Source organism: Acipenser ruthenus, chromosome 15 (assembly GCF_902713425.1).
Source record: "Acipenser ruthenus chromosome 15, fAciRut3.2 maternal haplotype, whole genome shotgun sequence".
Taxonomy (NCBI): domain Eukaryota; kingdom Metazoa; phylum Chordata; class Actinopteri; order Acipenseriformes; family Acipenseridae; genus Acipenser; species Acipenser ruthenus.
In genome coordinates, this window is record NC_081203.1 from 11,100,216 (window position 1) to 11,120,218 (window position 20,003).

General features: G+C 43.5%; 1 protein-coding gene across 2 annotated transcripts in view; it reads right to left on the reverse strand.

Annotated features, from left to right (window-relative positions):
• LOC117421834 (adenylate kinase isoenzyme 1-like) overlaps positions 1-20,003 on the reverse strand; it is a 56,070-nt gene that overhangs the window by 23,055 nt on the left and 13,012 nt on the right. For both annotated transcript variants that reach the window (XM_058987175.1, XM_058987173.1), the window contains exons 2-8: positions 19,387-19,573; positions 18,093-18,257; positions 16,852-17,024; positions 15,675-15,788; positions 11,837-12,028; positions 11,212-11,302; positions 7,866-7,939 (exon numbers count right to left, since the gene is read on the reverse strand). In XM_058987175.1, coding sequence (XP_058843158.1) covers positions 7,866-7,939; positions 11,212-11,302; positions 11,837-12,028; positions 15,675-15,788; positions 16,852-17,024; positions 18,093-18,257; positions 19,387-19,573 — 996 coding nt within the window. The remainder of the gene's footprint in view (positions 1-7,865; positions 7,940-11,211; positions 11,303-11,836; positions 12,029-15,674; positions 15,789-16,851; positions 17,025-18,092; positions 18,258-19,386; positions 19,574-20,003) is intronic.

Sequence of the window (20,003 nt, forward strand, 5' to 3'; positions counted from 1 at the left end):
ATAACAATGACGAGAGTGTGAATAATGCCGTTTCACCAAAAACAGTGGGTGGACTGAGTCCACCCTTCCAAAAAAGTAAGTGGATCGCGTCCACCCCCCAGTCTAACACTGCATAGCGTATAAAAAGATAACATGATTACTATTTTGTTAAAAGACAAACCTTAAATGAATTAGGATGGGTTTATATTTAGATCATCTACAGAATCACATTAGTGCTTTACGAAGTATGCTGCTCGAGACAATGAGGGGCTATTCCGAGAGGTGTATCCTGAGACACATGGTGTGTGTGCGCAGAGTGCCAGACCTGTATTAATGTCTGTGGGGGTGACACTGATGAATGGGGGGGGGGGGGGGGGGGGACAACTACCCCAGCAAAGACTGATGCCTGTTTTGCATAAATGACTAATTTCAATACAGGATTTGGGGATTAACACTTAATAAACACAGCTCTTAATAAAAAGCAAGTAGCCTCAATATATATATATATATATATATATATATATATATATATATATATATATATATATATATATATATACAGTGCCTTGCGAAAGTATTCGGCCCCCTTGAACTTTGCGACCTTTTGCCACATTTCAGGCTTCAAACATAAAGATATGAAACTGTAATTTTTTGTGAAGAATCAACAACAAGTGGGACACAATCATGAAGTGGAACGAAATTTATTGATATTTCAAACTTTTTTAACAAATAAAAAAATGAAAAATTGGGCGTGCAAAATTATTCAGCCCCTTTACTTTCAGTGCAGCAAACTCTCTCCAGAAGTTCAGTGAGGATCTCTGAATGATCCAATGTTGACCTAAATGACTAATGATGATAAATAGAATCCACCTGTGTGTAATCAAGTCTCCGTATAAATGCACCTGCACTGTGATAGTCTCAGAGGTCCGTTTAAAGCGCAGAGAGCATCATGAAGAACAAGGAACACACCAGGCAGGTCCGAGATACTGTTGTGGAGAAGTTTAAAGCCGGATTTGGATACAAAAAGATTTCCCAAGCTTTAAACATCCCAAGGAGCACTGTGCAAGCGATAATATTGAAATGGAAGGAGTATCAGACCACTGCAAATCTACCAAGACCTGGCCGTCCCTCTAAACTTTCAGCTCATACAAGGAGAAGACTGATCAGAGATGCAGCCAAGAGGCCCATGATCACTCTGGATGAACTGCAGAGATCTACAGCTGAGGTGGGAGACTCTGTCCATAGGACAACAATCAGTCGTATACTGCACAAATCTGGCCTTTATGGAAGAGTGGCAAGAAGAAAGCCATTTCTTAAAGATATCCATAAAAAGTGTTGTTTACAGTTTGCCACAAGCCACCTGGGAGACACACCAAACATGTGGAAGAAGGTGCTCTGGTCAGATGAAACCAAAATCGAACTTTTTGGCAACAATGCAAAACGTTATGTTTGGCGTAAAAGCAACACAGCTCATCACCCTGAACACACCATCCCCACTGTCAAACATGGTGGTGGCAGCATCATGGTTTGGGCCTGCTTTTCTTCAGCAGGGACAGGGAAGATGGTTAAAATTGATGGGAAGATGGATGGAGCCAAGTACAGGACCATTCTGGAAGAAAACCTGATGGAGTCTGCAAAAGACCTGAGACTGGGACGGAGATTTGTCTTCCAACAAGACAATGATCCAAAACATAAAGCAAAATCTACAATGGAATGGTTCACAAATAAACATATCCAGGTGTTAGAATGGCCAAGTCAAAGTCCAGACCTGAATCCAATCGAGAATCTGTGGAAAGAACTGAAAACTGCTGTTCACAAATGCTCTCCATCCAACCTCACTGAGCTCAAGCTGTTTTGCAAGGAGGAATGGGCAAAAATTTCAGTCTCTCGATGTGCAAAACTGATAGAGACATACCCCAAGCGACTTACAGCTGTAATCGCAGCAAAAGGTGGCGCTACAAAGTTTTAACTTAAGGGGGCTGAATAATTTTGCACGCCCAATTTTTCAGTTTTTTATTTGTTAAAAAAGTTTGAAATATCCAATAAATTTCGTTCCACTTCATGATTGTGTCCCACTTGTTGTTGATTCTTCACAAAAAATTACAGTTTCATATCTTTATGTTTGAAGCCTGAAATGTGGCAAAAGGTCGCAAAGTTCAAGGGGGCCGAATACTTATGCAAGGCACTGTATATATATATATATATATATATATATATATATATATATATATATATATATATATATATATATATATATATACTGTATATATATACAGTGCCTTGCATAAGTATTCACCCCCTTGGACTTTTCCACATTTTGTAGTGTTACAACCTGGAATTAAAATGGATTTAATTGGGATTTTTACCATTTGATTTACACAACATACTTAACACTCTGAAGATGCAAAATATTTTTTATTGTGACACAAAAGTTAATTAAACAAAAAAAAGACATTTGTTGGTTGCATAAATATTCACCCCCCTGAGTCAATACTTGGGTAAGTCTCTACCAGCTTTGCACATCTGGATCCTGCAATTTTTGCCCATTCTTCTTGGCAAAATTGCTCAAGCTCTGTCAAGTTGGATGGGGACTGTTGGTGAACAGCAATTTTCAAGTCTTGCCACAGATTCTCAATCGGATTGAGGTCTGGGCTTTGACTGGGCCATTCTAAGACATTCAGGTTCTTGTTTTTAAACCACTCCAGTGTAGCTTTGTCTGTGTGTTTAGGGTCATTGTCCTGCTGGAAGATGAACCTCCGCCCCAGTCCCAGGTCTCTTGCAGACTGAAACAGTTTTTCCTCTAGAATTTCCCTGTATTTGGCTCCATCCATCTTGCCCTCAATCCTGACCAGTTTCCCAGTCCCTGCCGATGAAAAGCATCCCCATAACATGATGCTGCCACCACCATGCTTCACCGTGGGGGTGATGTTCTCAGGGTGATGAGCAGTGTTAGCTTTGCGCAACACATAGCGTTTTGCGCTAAAGTCAAAAAGTTCAATTTTGGTCTCATCAGACCAGATAACCTTTTTCCACATATTTGCTGTGTCTCCCACATGCCTTTTGGCAAAATCCAAACAGGATTTGATATGGTTTTTTTTCAGCAATGGCTTACTTCGCGCCACTCTTCCATAAAGCCCAGCTTTGTAGAGCGTCTGGGTTATACTTATCCTATGGACGGTTTCTCCCATCTCAGCTGTGGATCTCTCCAGCTCCTTCAGAGTTACCATTGGCCTCTTGGTTGCTTCTCTGACTAATGCCCTCCTTACCTGGTCACTGAGTTTTGGTGTACGGCCTTCTCTAGGCAGAGTCGCGGTTGTGCCATATTCTTTCCATTTTTTAATAATGGATTTAACGGTGCTCCGGGGGATGTTCAAAGTTTGGGATATTTTTTCATAACCCAACCCTGATTGGTGCTTCTCCAGAACTTTATCCCGGACTTGTTTTGATAGCTCCTTGGTCTTCATGATGCTGTTTGTTTAGATATGCTCTCTAACAAACTCTGGGGCCTTCCAGAAACAGGTGTATTTAATCTGAGATCATGTGACGCTTTAATTGCACACAGGTGGACTCCATTCAACTAATTATGTGACTTCTGAAGGCAATTGGTTGCACCAGAGCTTATTTAGGGGTGTCACAGCAAAGGGGGTGAATACTTATGCAATCAAGACTTTTCAGTTTTTTATTTGTAAATAATTTTGAAAAATATGTAGATTTTATTTCCCCACTTCGACGTTATGGACTATTTTGTGTAGATCGGTGACAAAAAATCCTAATTAAATCCATTTTAATTCCAGGTTGTAACACTACAAACTGTGGAGAAGTCCAAGGGGGGTGAATACTTAAGGAATAAGGCACTGTATATATATATATATATATATATATATATATATATATATATATATATTGTCTACAGAAGCACACTGGAACTGAAGAGGAGCTCCTGAACTCAACATCAGTCATTGCATAAAAAAACATGTGAGCATCACAAAAAGGTCAAAATCCACATCACTGGAAGCAACTTGTTGGGAGTATCTGTGTGTGCTCATTTATAGTGCTTACAGAGTAAACAAGGTAGAAACCCTGACATAGTCCCCATAGTGTTTAAACATATATTCAGAACATAAGAAATTGTTTTAAAGGAAAATGTTTACTGCAAGAGCATTTACTTTAGCCCCAACTTTAATTATTATGTCCATCTATGCCCCTGTGAAGTTCAGACCAGTACATCTACTATGTCAGGGTCACTGTGAGTGCCTGGCTGGTTGTGTGTGTGTGTGCGTGTCAGCGAGTCACTGTGAGTGCCTGGCTGGTTGTGTGTGTGTGTGCGTGTCAGCGAGTCACTGTGAGTGCCTGGCTGGTTGTGTGTGTGTGTGTGTGTGTGTCAGCGAGTCAGTGTGAATGCCTGGCTGGTTGTGTGTGTGTGTGTGTGTGTCAGCGAGTCACTTTGAGTGCCTGGCTGGTTGTGTGTGTGTGCGTGTCAGCGAGTCACTGTGAGTGCCTGGCTGGTTGTGTGTGTGTGTGTGTGTGTGTCAGCGAGTCAGTGTGAATGCCTGGCTGGTTGTGTGTGTGTGTGTGTGTGTCAGCGAGTCACTTTGAGTGCCTGGCTGGTTGTGTGTGTGTGCGTGTCAGCGAGTCACTGTGAGTGCCTGGCTGGTTGTGTGTGTGTGTGTGTGTGTGTGTCAGCGAGTCAGTGTGAATGCCTGGCTGGTTGTGTGTGTGTGTGTGTCAGCGAGTCACTTTGAGTGCCTGGCTGGTTGTGTGTGTGTGCGTGTCAGCGAGTCACTTTGAGTGCCTGGCTGGTTGTGTGTGTGTGCGTGTCAGCGAGTCACTGTGAGTGCCTGGCTGGTTGTGTGTGTGTGTGCGTGTCAGCGAGTCACTGTGAGTGCCTGGCTGGTTGTGTGTGTGTGTGCGTGTCAGCGAGTCACTGTGAGTGCCTGGCTGGTTGTGTGTGTGTGTGCGTGTCAGCGAGTCACTGTGAGTGCCTGGCTGGTTGTGTGTGTGTGTGTGTGTGTGTGTCAGCGAGTCAGTGTGAATGCCTGGCTGGTTGTGTGTGTGTGTGTGTCAGCGAGTCACTTTGAGTGCCTGGCTGGTTGTGTGTGTGTGCGTGTCAGCGAGTCACTTTGAGTGCCTGGCTGGTTGTGTGTGTGTGCGTGTCAGCGAGTCACTGTGAGTGCCTGGCTGGTTGTGTGTGTGTGTGCGTGTCAGCGAGTCACTGTGAGTGCCTGGCTGGTTGTGTGTGTGTGTGCGTGTCAGCGAGTCACTGTGAGTGCCTGGCTGGTTGTGTGTGTGTGTGCGTGTCAGCGAGTCACTGTGAGTGCCTGGCTGGTTGTGTGTGTGTGTGCGTGTCAGCAAGTCACTGTGAGTGCCTGGCTGGTTGTGTGTGTGTGTGCGTGTCAGCGAGTCACTGTGAGTGCCTGGCTGGTTGTGTGTGTGTGTGTGTCAGCGAGTCACTATGAGTGCCTGGCTGGTTGTGTGTGTGTGTGTGTGTCAGCGAGTCACTGTGAGTGCCTGGCTGGTTGTGTGTGTGTGTGCGTGTCAGCGAGTCACTGTGAGTGCCTGGCTGGTTGTGTGTGTGTGTCAGCGAGTCACTGTGAGTGCCTGGCTGGTTGCTGGAAAGTGCTGATTCAGGCTGCTGCAGGATGATAAGACTTTCCTGCTTCAACCCAGGGACATGTCACATGGGAGAAAATTAAAAAGATACCACTGCTGTGTCTATAATTAAAGGCATCGTTTTCATTATGAAAGTATCCTAATTACATATAAACGGCCTGATAGCTGCGCTGTGACCACATCACTAGAACATGACAATAAGAAACCAGGATGGAAAGAGACAGTGGAGACAGAAATACACTTGACTAAGGCAGTCCTCAAAACAGTAGAAAGGCTTTTTATAATTCTGTGAAGCATGGCTTTTCTATAGGGTTTGAGAGCTCAGTAATATTAATTTTAAATTGTCTTTAAATTACATTTTGATGTACTGTGTCTCTAGAAAAGCGCTTGTGCAATTGTGATGAAACGTGCCAAGGACATTCTTCAGCAGAAGTGATTGAATCTGGGGATTCAGGGAGCAAGCCTGAGCAAAGCTGTGTAAAAATGGCCACTAGGGGGTTAGTAGGGGTGGGCACCAGTAATTTCTTCCCCTCATAAAATTGTGATCCTGTTAAAGATTTACAATGTAAATTGAAACCAAAATGACATTTAGAGAGAAAAGTTTTTAGAACTGTTATAAAACAGACATGACTGTCACTCCAGCCTAGAAACTATGATTTACAGATAGTGTGTGTAGCCTGTGAAACAAATTTGCTCTACATTTCTAAACTTAACATTACAGTTCATTCTGCAAAACTGTTCAAGTGCTCTTTGGGCCAGGGTTGCCCTTTGACCTCTGTGAATTGTAAGACAGACCTTTGAATAAATCATGTGCAGGATGAGATCAAATGACCAAATGGCAGCTGTACTTAATTTCCACTGAATCTCGCAATATTTTCTTTATAGATTTGTGTTGTTACACCATTTGTGTAAGAATTATGTGGCTTAATTGAGGTTAATCAACCATTTTTCTATTTTACCAGTGTCTTGTTAATTCTAGCAAGAGAAAACATGTACTAAACTTCAGAATACATGGATTAATAACCCATAGGATGCTGTTAGGAGGCTGGGATCGTGAGTGTTTAGTGTTGGGTGCAGGCAGTGCACAGAGATCTTGTGTGTTTAGTGCTGGATGCAGGCAGTGCGCAGAGATCTTGTGTGTTTAGTGTTGGGTGCAGGCAGTGCACAGAGATCTTGTGTGTTTAGTGCTGGATGCAGGCAGTGCGCAGAGATCTTGTGTGTTTAGTGTTGGGTGCAGGCAGTGCACAGAGATCTTGTGTGTTTAGTGCTGGATGCAGGCAGTGCGCAGAGATCTTGTGTGTTTAGTGTTGGGTGCAGGCAGTGCACAGAGATCTTGTGTGTTTAGTGCTGGATGGAGGCAGTGCACAGATATCTTGTGTGTTTAGTGTTGGGTGCAGGCAGTGCACAGAGATCTTGTGTGTTTAGTGCTGGATGCAGGCAGTGCACAGAGATCTTGTGTGTTTAGTGCTGGGTGTAGGCAGTGCACAGAGATCTTGTGTGTTTGGTGCTGGATGCAGGCAGTGCACAGAGATCTTGTGTGTTTGGTGCTGGATGCAGGCAGTGCACAGAGATCTTATGTGTTTAGTGCTGGGTGTAGGCAGTGCACAGAGATCTTGTGTGTTTAGTGCTGGGTGTAGGCAGTGCACAGAGATCTTGTGTGTTTAGTGCTGGGTGTAGGCAGTGCACAGAGATCTTGTGTGTTTGGTGCTGGATGCAGGCAGTGCACAGAGATCTTATGTGTTTATTGCTGGGTGCAGGCAGTGCACAGAGATCTTGTGTGTTTAGTGCTGGATGCAGGCAGTGCACAGAGATCTTGTGTGTTTAGTGCTGGGTACAGGCAGTGCACAGAGATCTTGTGTGTTTAGTGCTGGGTGCAGGCAGTGCACAGAGATCTTGTGTGTTTGGTGCTGGATGCAGGCAGTGCACAGAGATCTTATGTGTTTAGTGCTGGGTGTAGGCAGTGCACAGAGATCTTATGTGTTTAGTGCTGGATGCAGGCAGTGCACAGAGATCTTGTGTGTTTAGTGTTGGGTGTAGGCAGTGCACAGAGATCTTGTGTGTTTAGTGCTGGATACAGGCAGTGCACAGAGATCTTGTGTGTTTAGTGTTGGGTGCAGGCAGTGCACAGAGATCTTATGTGTTTAGTGCTGGGTGTAGGCAGTGCAGCAGACTAACGGTTTGGGAATGTAGGAATGCAGTATAATGAGCTTTGGGAATGTTTCAGGCTACCTAGGTTACTCTGCCCTTAGAAGAATAGTGCTGTAACTGCCCCTTACCTGCCCCTCGGCATTGTCAAACTCGCCCTCTTCCTCTTCGTACTGCTCCTGCATAGGATCAGGGTCTGTAAAACCTGGAGTACAGGCAGGGAGGCGGGAGAGAGACAGAGATTAGACCTGTGCTTCTCAATCGACTCAGCATCTTCCTAAAAGCAAGGACCACTGCAATGTAACCCTTATAGGCCTGGTTCTTTAAAATAATTTTATCCAAGTACAAAGCATACAATAACAATATGTTCATTTGGAAAAACTAGAAAACTATACATTGAAGAAGGTTAATTTAATTTCACCTAAGTTAATAATAATGATAATAATAATAATAATATTTCCCAGCATTACTGAAGCACCATCACAGGCAACGGAAATCAGACATTCACACAGAAAGTCATTGAAACCATGTCTGTGTAGACACAGTAGCAATGCATCAACAATATAACTGCCGGTAGTTCCCACAAGCTCAAGCAAGTCAAAGAAAAAAGTCTGAGCATTTACTTCGCCCGCTATTGTTGACCGCTGCAATACAAGAACAGATTTATCATTTAACCCTTTGCGGTCCTATGTCGGACCTGGTCCGACATTGCAATTATTCCTATCCGGTCCAATGTCGGACCCTGTCCGACATCATCAAAAAAACGCAAAAAACAGGTTTCTAGTCGTTTTTTCTCCAGAAAAAGCTGAGAAAACCATTCAATGGCCGAGTGGGAGCGACAGGAGCCGAGACAAGCCAAAAAAAAAAAAAAGGGGCGTATCTCATGAATAGTCATACTTGCCCCTGGCATCGGATAGGGGCGGCCATAAGGAAACAAGCTGGCTGTTACTGAATCAGCGCACAGAGAATATCACAGACATTTGCAGAGCTTTTTTGAGATGTTATAGTTATAAAAAGGGTGGGGCGGGGCTGGAGAATCGGCACTCTGTCTTACTTCTGAGTCCTCTTCCTGAATCTTTCTTTCGTACCACCACCCTTTATCCATGTTAACAGACTCATATCTAATGTGCGACTCAACACAATCGTTCTATGTTTTTAACTGAAGCAAGTCTACAAGCTGTGCTATTGAGCAAGTTCTTGTGCTGTTTTGCAATGCACTCTGGGAGTTGTAGTCTGTACTTTGTCTGAAGTCAACCGCTGACAACTGCTCGCTTGTTTGGATAGAAAAGGGGGTGGAACTCAAGCCTTTGCTTGTGATAAGTTTCAGTGATGAAAGCTAAAACCGGTCCATTTATAGCACTACATTCGGAAAGTGATGGTAGATAAGTCTTTTGAATTGAGAATTGCCGGTACTCGAATGTTTGAAATTTTGAAGTGGCGGTACTGTGTACCGGCGAGTAGTGGCCCATTTCAAGCACTGGCTTTTCTTACACCCATCTGAATAAATATCCCAACATATAGCATTGCTTTAACTGAACCACATCTCCACTTTAAGCTTGCTTCTATGTACTGGGGACCAGTTTGTGCAGTGCTGCATGATTATACAGTAATCAAATCGAATCAATTGATCGTCATCAGGTTGCCCTGTGGTGTTTTGGAACCTATTACATTTTCTACACCTCACTTGGCACAACCAAGTAGCTCAGCTTTGAAACATTTACAAAACAAAAATTCTACTTTTAATGTGAAAGAAAAATGATGTAATAACAAATTATTACCCCAATATGTTAATACAGTGGCTCTCAAAAGTATTCACCCCCCTTGGACTTTTCCACATTTTATTGTGTTACAACATGGAATCAAAATGGATTTAATTAGAGTTTTTGCCACTGATCAACACAAAAAAGTCCATAATGTCAAAGTGAAAAATAAAATCTACAAATTGTTCTAAATTAACTAATTAATTACAAATATAAAATAATTGATTACATAAGTATCACCCCCTTTGCTATGACACACCTAAATAAGCTCTGGTGCAACCAATTGTCTTTAGAAGTTACATAATTAGTTGAATGGAGTCCACCTGTGTGCAATTAAGGTGTTTCACATGATTTCAGGTTAAATACACCTGTCTCTGGGAGGTCCCACAGTTGGTTAGTACATTTCCTAACAAAAACTACATCATAAAGATGAAGGACTATTCAAAGCAAATCCGGAATAAGGTTCTTCAAAAGCACCAATCAGGGGTAGGCTATAAGAACATTTCCAAGGCATTGAATATCCCCTGGAGCACAGTAAAGTCCATTATTAAGAAATGGAGAGAATATGGCACAACTGTGAATCTGCCTAGAACAGGCCGTCCTCAAAAACGGAGTATCTGGGCGAGAAGGGCACTAGTCAGGGAGGCCACCAAGAGGCCTATGGCAACTCTAAAGAAGTTACAGTCTTCCACGGCTGAGCTGGGAGACACTGTGCATATGGCAACAATAGCCCGGGTGCTTCACAAAACTGGCCTTTATGGGAGAGTGGCAAAAAGAAAGCCATTGTTGAAAAAAACTCACATCAAATCTCGGCTAGAGTTTGCCAGTGGCATGTGGGATGTGGGAGACTCTGAGTCCAAGTGGAAGAAGATTCTATGGTCTGATGAGACCAAAATAGAGCTTTTTGGCCTCAACGCTAAGCCTAACACCGCACATCAGCCTGAGAACACCATCCCTACCGTGAAGCATGGTGGTGGCAGCATCATGCTATGGGGATGCTTCTCTGCGTCAGGGCCTGGAAAGCTCATGAAGATAGAGGGCAAAACGGATGCAGCAAAGTACAGAGAAATCCTGAAGGAAAACCTGCTGAAGTCTGAAAGAGACCTGGGACTTGGGAGAAGATTCATCTTCCAGCAGGACAATGACCCCAAACATACAGCCAAAGCCACACTGGAGTGGCTTAAAAACAAAAAGGTCAATGTCCTGGAGTGGCCCAGTCAAAGCCCGGACCTCAATCCGATTGAGAATATGTGGAAAGAGTTGAAAATTGCTGTTCACCAAAGGTCCCCATCTAACTTGATGGAGTTTGAGCAATTTTGCAAAGAAGAATGGGCAAAATTGCAGTGTCCAGATGTGCAAAGCTGGTAGAGACTTAACCAAATAGACTCATGGCTGAGGTGCCTCTACCAAATATTGACTCAAGGGGGTGAATACTTATGCAATCAATTATTTTCTGTTTAGTATTTGTAATTAATTTAGAACAATTTGTAGATTTTATTTTTCACTTTGACATTATGGACTTTTTTTGTGTTGATCACTGGCAAAAACTCCTAATTAAATCCATTTTGATTCCATGTTGTAACACAATAAAATGTGGAAAGTCCAAGGGGGGTGAATACTTCTGAGACCACTGTATCAGGTTTTCATGTTTTTTTAGATTTAATGACAATCAAGTTGAGAGTGTACTTTCTCTTGCAACAGGCGGTCCCTCCCTTACCTTCTGCTTCGATTCCCTTGGGGAACAGCCTCTCTTCGACTGTGGCACTGATATCGGCGAAAATATCGCCCTCCTCCCGATCAGCATCGATCTGCAGAGAGAAGGGGAATGGAGTGAGAAGGGGAGTGCAGTTAGCAACTGGTTTCCTGAAGGCTAGGAATGCTAACCTTTTATTGTGTTAGAAATCTTTGGTTTCATCATTTGTCTTTATGTTAATTCAGTATATTAAATTATATCAAATTTGAACTGCTGCTTCCTGCAGCCTTTGTTGTGCTGCAGATCACATGGTCTGATCCCAGCACCTTTGTTGTGCTGCAGATCACATGGTCTGATCCCAGTACCTTTGTTGTGCTACAGATCACACGGTTACCATAATTACCAGGAAGCAGCAGCGTCGCTACTTCAAGAACATCATAAGGTAAGTTGAGTGGATAAGAGCCTAGTTTTTTAAATGATAAGTCACTGTTTTTACGAGCGAGAGCAGAAGTATGTGTGACAGTGTCCATATGGACTAGGTTGAGACCAGAAACCAGTTTCAGAGCTGGATTCTAACCCAGAACTATAACATGCACATGGGTCCCTCTTCTATGTCTCTGCTGCAAGGTGACAGACAGGCAGTTCGTACCCGCACGATGAGCGCCCTCTCCTGGTAGTACTTGGCGATGAGGCCGATGTTCTGTTTGAAGGTCTCCAGCCTCCTCTCGATGGCGTGGGTGTTGTCGTCAGGGCGACCCTGCTGAGATGCTCGCTTCTCCAGGCGCTGCCGCAGCTGAGGGTTCGAACAGGCCAGGAGCACCACCAGGTCAGGAGAGCCGATCTGTGAGGAGACCCAGACTGACAGAGTGAGACACACGGACACATAGACTGACAGGGTGAGACACATGGACACACAGACTGACAGGGTGAGACACACAGACACACAGACTGACAGGGTGAGACACATGGACACACAGACTGACAGGGTAAAACACACAGACTGACAGGGTGTGACACACAGACACACAGACTGACAGGGTGAGGCACACGGACACACAGACTGACAGGGTGAGGCACACAGACACACTGACACACAGACTGGCAGGGTGAGACACACAGACTGACAGGGTGAGACACACAGACACATGGACACACAGACTGACAGGGTGAGATACACAGACACACTGACACACAGACTGGCAGGGTGAGACACACGGACACACAGACTGACAGGGTGAGATACACAGACTGACAGGGTGAGACACACAGACACACTGACACACAGACTGGCAGGGTGAGACACACAGACACACTGACGGGGTGAGACACACAGACTGACAGGGTGAGACACACTGACAGGGTGAAACACACAGACTGACATGGTGAGATACACGGACAGACAGGGTGAGACACACAGACTGACAGGGTGAGACACACAGATTGACAGGGTCAGACACACGGACACACAGACTGAAAAGGTGAGACACACAGACACACAGACTGACAGGGTGAAACACACAGACTGACAGGGTGAGACACACAGACTGACAGGATGAGACACACAGACTGACAGGGTGAGATCTCAAAGGCCATAGTGGCCACTACTGCTCTGTGTCAGTTCTAATATCAACATGTTTAGTTGCTTTGGTGTAATTCCGGGATTGTTCTGTCTCACAAGCTCTACACACTAATGCACACCACAGATAAAAGACATGAAATAAAACGTCTACGTCCCCGTTCTGCAATACTGCCTCTGATGCAGCGTGGTCTTTTCAATGAATGGATGGGTATTTTTATACTAAACTCAGTTATTTCTCTGAAATCAATTCAAATGAATTTGCTGTACTCATTATCAGATACACTTATTTTTCATAGAGAGACACTCCCACCCAGGGTGAAATTCTGCCGATACTCACCGGTACTCAGTACCGGGACTTATTTTGATGCTGGTACTGGGTACCGGGACTTATTCAATCTGCTTTTCATCCATCCGATTGGTCAATAACATTGTCGGTACTCTCCCCTGATCGATTACTAATTCTTTAAGAAATGGAAAGTAAGACGGTTGTTCATTGAATGAATGACATCTGAAGTTAGTTTACTGTTAGGAAATGTTTAATTGAGTCTCCTGATTGACATTGTATTTTTTCTTCTTTTAAACCTTCAAAACAATGAATATGGCAGAATTTGTAAAATATAGGCATTTTCTGAGGCATGTGAAAAATAAAATATGAATTCTGGGAACTGCTCTACAGAGAAATAATATATAATTATTTCCCTAATGTATACAATGAAACTAGTAAGTTACTGAGTTCCCATGAAGATAAAAATTAAAGTCATGCTTTAGTTTTATCAACTAAATTTTTGTCGTGTTAAATTAATCTCTTAAGTCCAGTTGGATTCGGAAGTTGATTGACCATTCTGCGTGAGAAGAAATGCCACTTACAGTAAATAATTATACGATGAAAGTCTAGCTGGAAGTTGTTCTTTACAAGTGTGAAATATTTTTTTTTAATTACGAGCAGCTGTTAAACAACAACAGTAATCACTATTGTTGCTCTTAATGTTACATTTTTTACAAACACTTTAGTCTGTATATCTGAAGCATTCGATTACGATGAATCTTGGTTTCACTTCTCCAATGCTGATGAAGGCTGTAGCAGCTAAACACACCCACTGCTCTCCCTTTCTCTTCTTAATAAAAATTGCATTTTTAAACAATTTTATGCTGATTCATAAGGCAGGGTGGTAGAGTGTTCATTTAAGTATTTGCCCTGCTGGCTAGCAAATCTGTTTTTAAAAAATTCTTCTGAAAGTGTGCAGCGACGATGATCAATTGAAGTGTAAAGCATCTATAACACTGACATGATCCCATCACATTTCAACTGAAGAAAGTCTACAGTAGGTATAACACTGAAATAATGCCATCACATTTCCTCTTGTTCAGCTTTGAGAAGCCTTTTCAAAAGCTATTTTGTTCTGGAGTAGTTCATGGTAATTAACATAGACAGAAACACAGCAAAGAAGCACACATAACGTAACATATCATTGTAGGATAAGTAATAAGTATAAAAATAAAACTATAACAAGAGGGATATCTGTTCTAATCCAAGGCTATCAATGTATCACGGCCAGGTCCTGTTGTAGGGGAGCACCCAGGGTCTGGAAAGTATGGGGTGATTTCAGAGAATACTATGGAGATTAAACTGGCCAAGTCAAGTACATCATCTTTTTAATAGTGCCTCTTACATTACAAATGTCAGCCCCTAGTATGCATTGTTTGACAAATACCTTTTTTATAGAAGTTGTTTTTTTTCTAGAATATCATCTCTTTTTTTGGATATCTTGAAAGAAAACTCTCTACAGCAGCTACTGCACAGTGTAATATGTATTAATATGTATCATTTCAGGTTTAGCTTAAGTGTTATATTACAGCACACGACTGACAGTTACAGAGGGCACAAAGCTTTCAGTGTTTTCATCTTCTTTATTAAGGCCTATTTTTTATTAAAAAAGTATTGTCTACCGACATTATTTATAGATTGGCACTCAAACTGGCTACATTTTTGTAATGTTTACACCTGGCTGCGCATAGGAGTACCTGCACTTCTGTGTTGAGAATTTCACCCCTGCTCCTAACAACAGAAATCACCCTTTGTGCTGAAAAAAACACTTTATCTACAGTATTCCAGTATTCCCAGCCACAGCTTCACACTCAGTTATAAACTCTGAGGTTATGTTATAAGAAACTATACTCAGTCGGGACAAGCCACAGCTGGGTTTTATTGGATCATTTTACAGCACTAGAGAATCGCCCTGGATTGCATCCACCACCTATCTGTGGTTATCTTGGGTTGCTCTAAAAGAAGTGGTTGATGTAATCCTTGTGGATTCCTCGGTACTGTTAAATGAAAAACAAATCACATGTAACTTATCCTGGTGAGATATATGGTGCTCAAATCAACCGGTAAATTATATAGACCACTGTTTCGCCTAATACCTCCATCAGGTACAACTGTTAGAAAGTCAAGCAGACAAACGATTTGACTAGAGACTTCTTCAATTCTAATATTCACCAAACACAGCTTCATTTGAAAGCTTCCCAACGAAGTGACTGTAAGAAGGTTCTGCCTCTTGGCTGTGCTTCTGTAACAGGGCACAGGCTGGGCACGAACCAGTGACCCTGCACACTACAAGCAAGCATTTGAACCAATATGCACAAAACCCGGGCTCTTCTGCATTCATGGCTTTAACCTCATCCCATCTCACCGACAGGGGAGAGAATCTGTATCGCAGTGTATCACACAACACTGCCCGTCACACTTGAGAATCTGTAACGCAGTGTATCACACAACACTGCCCGTCACACTTGAGAATCTGTAACGCAGTGTATCACACAACACTGCCCGTCACACTTGAGAATCTGTAACGCAGTGTATCACACAACACTGCGCGTCACACTTGAGGGGTTGAGTGAGCCTCTCTACCTGCTCCTCGAAGGTGAAGGCCTGTGCGATCTCTCGTGGGAAGCCGTCCACGATGAAGCCCTTCGCATCCTGATGCTTGATGAACTGCTGCTTCAGCTCCTCAATCGTCGTCTCCTGAGAGGTGGCAGAGAGAGAGAGAGAGAGAGAGAGAGAGAGAGAGAGAGAGCTGTGCTGCTGAGAACATGCCACGAGGCTGGACCAGGCTTACACACGATACAGAAAGACATGTAGGTGAGGCACTACTACTGAACTACTAGTGCTGTAACGCTGCAGTAGAACTGCATACACCGACACTGTGCTTCCAGATACTCAATCAACCCATGTCTCCTAAAAAGTACTGTTACTAGTTCATTCATTACATAGTTCATTATCTTTCAATAACAATAAAATGTGTTGAAGTACTGACGCACGTTTTTCACTTCCTTGATTTGTTAATGCATGTTAGGGTTGAACAATAACAGATATGATGATATTATCAATCATTTGTTTAGTCTTGGTTATTTATTGTTAGTGCTGGGACAAATATCTGATATTCTGTGATATTTTTTTTCTTTAACACAGTGTTAAATATAGTGGCTTTGATTAAGTTTTGCAAATGAAAGAATACTCAGATACTTGTCTGAATTCTGAAGGGATATCCCAACAGGAAAATGTTCATTCCAGCACTATTTATTGCACTGAAAAATTATTTTGATAATTATATTATCAGCCATAATCTCGTGTCTAACCAACGCCACTGCTACCAAGATGTTTTGCTCCCCTCTCTTCCTGTAGACAACTGATTTGTCCATAAAGAAATGCAGGGGTGTTAGGTGCCACGTAATTAAAACGAACGTCTGAAAAGTATTCAGTCCCCCCTCTACTGTGGAAGAGAACAGAGGTATTTTAAAAAGCGAAAATCAGGCCGAAAAAAAAGAGCAAGAGTGTGTGAGATCTACTAACTAGGGAGAAAGTCAAAATTAATGACAATAGGCTATAATTAAAAATGTATTTCTAATCCAACCATATAGCATGTACAAGCTTTTTTGCACAAGTTTGGGGATATCTGTTGCTGCTCTTCTCGACAGATCAGTTTTAACTGACCCCAGTGAATCATATCCAACACTTATTGTAGAGGAGAATGTTATTGAAATGAATTGAGGATGTTAATACATTCTGTTCAGCAGACAGACAGTACCTGGGGAGCGAGCTCTCCGTTGGCGATGATTTTTGCGATCAGCTCCCACTTCCTGTCGCTGGGGGCGTGATGCAGCAGCTGGTTGCGCAGGATCTCTCCCACAGAGACACACACGTAACCGTAGCGCTGTGCCATCTTGGCAGTCTGTGTGCCTTTTCCGCTGCCCGGCCCGCCTGGCCAATGAGGAGAGAGAAAGAATCTATTAAGGGAGGGACCCAGCGAGGGGGAACACAGACAAGTATCCAAATCAGCACTTCTACTTCTGAGTGAGGAGCTTCAAACGCAGCACTGTCTCCTTCCCTGCTTATTGTGTTTTCAATCATTGTGATTGGCTCTGTTTGTAATTACTCAAATATTACATTTTTCATTGTTTTCATAAGTTTGTGTCAAAGTGCTTTGCACACACTGCTATAAAGACACTTTGGATGATCTAGCCTACATCACTTATGACAGGCAACCAGAGCTGAAGAGCAGCTCCTGAACACAGTCAGAGCACCTTAACACTTAAAAAACAATACTTTGAGTACAGCAAAAAAATCTACCAAAAATGACATAGTAAGGGCTGGGTGGTGCAGTGGAAGTCACTAGCGTCTCATTTGACCTCTGGAGGCCTGGGTTCGAATTCGATGTGTAAAGGTTGGTTTATACTTCTCTCGCAGACAAAAGCTGTACGTCAGCTGCAGACACTTCTACGGGTGCGCCAGAAGGACTGAAGCACCCCCGAGTTCGCAGACTTTTTGACACAGCAAAGTGGTTGTTGCTGTCGGTCATACTTTCAGCCAGTCTGCGTTACTGAGTCGACTTGTGACTAGGGTTGCCAACAGGGTCCACAATCCCGCCACACTTTGAGACAGGATTTTAAAATTGCCCGTCTCATGAATGAAGTGAAAGTGTAAATTGGCTCAGATGCATTTTTATGAGCAGCAAACAAGTAAAACTGATCAGCTGTTCTCCATACTGCCTCCGATCACACGTATTGAACAGCTGAGCAACGTTACTGATATGATGGGGAAAGTCATTTCATACAGAAAATAAATAGTGACTCAAATATATAAAAAGAATAACAATAATACATTGTATTCATTGTACTCATTATTATTGTTATAAAACATTGGGTCGCAGTCGGAAGTATAAACCAGCCTTTAGTCAGGTAGAGAAATAAAGTGGGAGCACTGTATAGCAATGAATCTGCTTCTCTGGATTGAAATCTGTGGTGATATTGTGCACTGCGAGTCCCTTACCGACGACGAAGATGATGGCCGGCCGTGGTTTGGAGGGGTCGAAGACGTCGTACTCCTGGATGAGTCCGGTGGATTCTGTCATATCCGAGTCACTCTCGATGGAGAACTGAGCCTGGATGGGAGGCAGGCGTTCGTACCGCCTATAGGGGCTTAGAGGGGCTGGCTCTAGGGCAGCAGGGACACATTGCATATATTACAGGCTTGGGGTTTATATTGACTCTCCCTGGCTCTGGGGCAGCAGGGACACATTGCATATATTACAGGCTTGGGGTTTATATTGACTCTCCCTGGCTCTGGGGGAGCAGGGACACATTGCATATATTATAGGCTTGGGGTTTATATTGACTCTCCCTGGCTCTGGGGGAGCAGGGACACATTGCATATATTACAGGCTTGGGGTTTATATTGACTCTCCCTGGCTCTGGGGAGCAGGGACACATTGCATATATTACAGGCTTGGGGTTTATATTGACTCTCCTTGGCTCTGGGGGGCAGGGACACATTGCATATATTACAGGCTTGGGGTTTATATTGACTCTCCCTGGCTCTGGGGAGCAGGGACACATTGCATATATTACAGGCTTGGGGTTTATATTGACTCTCCCTGGCTCTGGGGGAGCAGGGACACATTGCATATATTACAGGCTTGGGGTTTATATTGACTCTCCCTGGCTCTGGGGAGCAGGGACACATTGCATATATTACAGGCTTGGGGTTTATACTGACTCTCCCTGGCTCTGGGGGAGCAGGGACACATTGCATATATTACAGGCTTGGGGTTTATATTGACTCTCCCTGGCTCTAGGGGAGCAGGGACACATTGCATATATTACAGGCTTGGGGTTTATATTGACTCTCCCTGGCTCTAGGGGAGCAGGGACACATTGTATATATTACAGGCTTGGGGTTTATATTGACTCTCCCTGGCTCTAGGGGAGCAGGGACACATTGCGTATATTTCAAGCTTGGGGTTTATATTGACTCTCCCTGGCTCTAGGGGAGCAGGGACACATTGCATATATTACAGGCTTGGGGTTTACATTGACTCTCCTTGGCTCTAGGGGAGCAGGGACACATTGCATATATTTCAGGCTTGGGGTTTATATTGACTCTCCCTTATTAAGCATGGCATATCATAGTAAACTGGGATGGGAAAAACTGAAAAATCACTGTGTAGATTTACTGCGGTGCATTTTTATAAGGGTCTTGCTACGACAAATGTTAAGAGGGACGGCAGTTGATTTTATGCTTGATTTCCTGGGATTATGCCGTCAGTGTCCTCCAGGGAGTTTACCTGCTCTGAAGACGGTCTTCTTGCTCTGGCCCCCGTTGATGGGTGGCAGGGGCCGACGGTCCTGTGTGATGAAGGTGTCCCAGCGCACCCTCTCAGGGCCGCCCAGCTCACGTGCTTTCTGCAGGCAGCTCTCCAGGTAGCCCAGTGGGTCCTCGGGCCGGTGATACATCAGCCCTGTCAGCATGCTCTGTGTGATAGAGTCTGGGGTTAGACAGCTGTTCTGCTGCAGTGCTGTGTGATCAGAGTCTGGGGTTAGACAGCTGCTCTGCTGCAGTGCTGTGTGAGAGTCTGGGGTTAGACAGCTGCTCTGCTGCAGTGCTGTGTGAGAGAAGGGTGGTCACTCTAGTAGAAGGCAAATAATGGCTTAAGATAATTAAATCATTCTGAAATCCTACCTGTCGTGTACCGTATTGACCTCAGTTTTCTTTTACTATGGTACCAGACATCATTATAAAAGTGAAAATGCATGTTTGCTATACCATGTATTTCTTTCAGAACTGCACTTGCGAGACCTACATAGCAATTAAGGCATCAGTTGAAAGTTTGTCTATTTGATTATAAAGCTGCAGTGTGACTCCTGGGTCCATGTTTACTACATTCTCCACTCAGCCTTCTGT